The 2730-nt window shown below is 37.6% G+C and overlaps 1 protein-coding gene across 1 annotated transcript in view; it reads left to right on the plus strand.

Moving 5' to 3' along the window:
* The window catches only part of pomt2 (protein-O-mannosyltransferase 2), a gene marked incomplete at its 5' end in the record, with an annotated part of 8614 nt that overhangs the window by 2325 nt on the left and 3559 nt on the right, over positions 1–2730 (plus strand). The window contains 8 exon segments of the mRNA XM_024260983.2: positions 1–102; positions 549–657; positions 779–938; positions 1016–1122; positions 1194–1276; positions 1890–1999; positions 2078–2144; positions 2635–2695. Of these exon segments, the coding sequence (XP_024116751.1) occupies positions 1–102; positions 549–657; positions 779–938; positions 1016–1122; positions 1194–1276; positions 1890–1999; positions 2078–2144; positions 2635–2695 (799 nt within the window).

Consider the following 2730-nt stretch of genomic DNA (forward strand, 5'->3'; position numbering starts at 1 on the left):
CAGCGCTGGGCTCCTGCCTTCCTATCTTTACCTTCCTCATCGTGCTGGAGCTGTCTCAGTCTCAAAGTGCTGCTCTGATCACGGCCAGCCTGCTCATATTTGGTTCGTATTCAGGAAGTTGTTAATTTTCAATCGCATAGCAAGTCATTCCAGTATTAATTATAGTTTAGCTTTTTTTTTTACATCAAATAAACCAATTCCATCTGATATTTACTTAATTTGACTTCTTCTTACTTGGTTCTTGTTCCTTTCTTCCTTTCTTCATCTTTTAAAATGTTCCCAGTGGTCTTTTGGTCACGATTATTACCCAAAACAAACAATTTTTCAATTGATTTTTTTTCGTCTGCTCCTGATTCACAGCAGTTTGAATAATGAAATACTCAGAAATGCAACCTTAAGCTTAATGTTCTCATTATATTTTCTCCATGATCAGAAAAATGCCACAAGAACGTGATAATAACACCAAGACCACACTTTTCTGTGGAGTGGGTCTTTAAATATAGAAAAAACAATAAAAATGTTAACAAATGTCTCCACCTTCCTTACAGACACGGGCTGCATCACTATCTCTCAGTACATCCTGTTAGACCCAATACTGATGTTCTTCATCACGGCGGCTGTACTGAGTATGGTCAAGTTCAACCAGCAGAGTTACAGGTGTGTTTTATTCTTATTCGTCATCACTTTTGTTTTATGCACTTTATCTTATTCTTTGTATTTGATGTGGTATTTAGTCAAACTCTAAGTGTAAAAATCTTATTATGCCTTCCTTCTCCAGGCCTTTCACTGCCCCGTGGTGGGTGTGGCTGGTACTGTGTGGTGTAAGCCTCTCTGGGGCTGTTGGGGTAAAGTTCGTAGGCCTGTTTATCATCTTCCTAGTGGGCCTGAACACAATTTCAGACCTTTCTCTTCTTTTGGGAGACCTGAATCTGTCTCTGGTAAAAGTTACTGTATGTTTGGTTATGGTTTGTAAAGCCAGAGATTCTACTTTTTTTCTTTCTTTTTCTCGCTTTAGATGGACGTTTCAAAGCACTTCCTGGCTCGGGTGGTTGGGCTCATCCTCATTCCTCTCTTCCTCTATGTTACAATATTTGCAGTCCACTTTGTTGTGTTGAACAAAAGGTGAGCGTGCTTGTTGGAGAGCTGTATGGCGGCCTGAACTGCAGCATTTAACTGGTCCGGTGTTTTCCCAGCGGGCCTGGTGATGGTTTCTTCAGCTCTGCCTTCCAGTCCCGTCTAATTGGAAACAACCTGCACAATGTGTCCATTCCCGAGTGTGAGTCCAAAATGTTTTTGTCCATTAAAAAACTAAATAAATAAAAACAGGGGAATTGTGGGAAAACATGTTAACCTACATATCACTTCAATAGGATTTTGTCACCTTAAAGAGAGTAAGCTGTCATGATTCCTAACCGAATATTTATCTCTGAACATTAATTTATTTATTCTCAGTTTGTGTATTATACACAAAACAAAGGCCAAAATACATTTTAGCTGCTAAAAAATAACGTGAAATACTCAAATTGGCATTATTAATAATAAAACATGTTTTTTTTTAATGCAGATCTGGCGTACGGCTCAACCATCACAGCAAANCTGAGTGTGAGTCCTTCATGTTTTTGTCCATTAAAAAACTAAATAAATAAAAGAAGGGGAATTATGGGAAAACATGTTAACCTACATATCGCTTCAATATGATTTTGTCACCTTAAAGAGAGTAAGCTGTCATGATTCCTAACCGAATATTTATCTCTGAACATTAATTTATTTATTCTCAGTTTGTGTATTATACACAAAACAAAGGCCAAAATACATTTTACCTTCTAAAAAAATAACGTGAAATACTCAAATTGGCATTATTAATAATAAAACGTGTTTTTTTAATGCAGATCTGGCGTACGGCTCAACCATCACAGCAAAAAACCTTCGTATTGCTGGCGGTTACCTTCACTCCCACTGGCACCTATACCCAGAGGGGGTTGGAGCAAAGCAGCAGCAGGTTCATCTTAATGTGTTGCATCCTCTGATATTCAAAAAACACACATTTTTGGTCTAAATGTAGTCGTTTATCTGTCAGGTGACTGCCTATCTCCATAAGGACAACAACAACTTGTGGCTGGTTCGAAAACCTGAGGAAAACGATTGTAAGAAAACATTTCCCTTCCTTTGATCATCTTTTGAATTCATTATACATTTTAGTACAAATTACCGTTAGATACGTGGATTAAGAAATCTGTATTTAATGGACAAAATCAGAAGTCTTTCCTCCAAATATGGATGTATAATTAGAAAGTACCACTTTTAGTTACTTTTTTCTTTGTTGGTATCTATTCATTGCACCGTAGTCAGACGAGGCTGAAGTTGGCATCTGCTTTAACAGCTATGGGTTAAAGAGAAAATCTATATCACGTTTAATAAGTCGGATACAAAATCCGGTGAACAAATACAGTTAAAAGCAGCTGCAGATATTTTACAAAACTTTACTCTCAGACGTTACAGAAAACTGGAAGCTAAAAATAAATAAATAAATATATGGGACGTCCACTTTTTCACCGTACAGGGCGGTCTGTGTCTGACTTTAAACCGAAAAAGGTTTTCAACTCTGATCTAATTGATGTCTTCCTCTTCATCAAGCTGAGTCCAGGACTCCGGTTCTGGTTCGTCATGGAGACATCATTCGACTGGAGCACAAAGAGTAAGAAAAAGTTTCACAGTAATGAAATCAGTCGT

The sequence above is a fragment of the Oryzias melastigma genome, linkage group LG22, assembly GCF_002922805.2.
Source record: "Oryzias melastigma strain HK-1 linkage group LG22, ASM292280v2, whole genome shotgun sequence".
Classification (NCBI taxonomy): domain Eukaryota; kingdom Metazoa; phylum Chordata; class Actinopteri; order Beloniformes; family Adrianichthyidae; genus Oryzias; species Oryzias melastigma.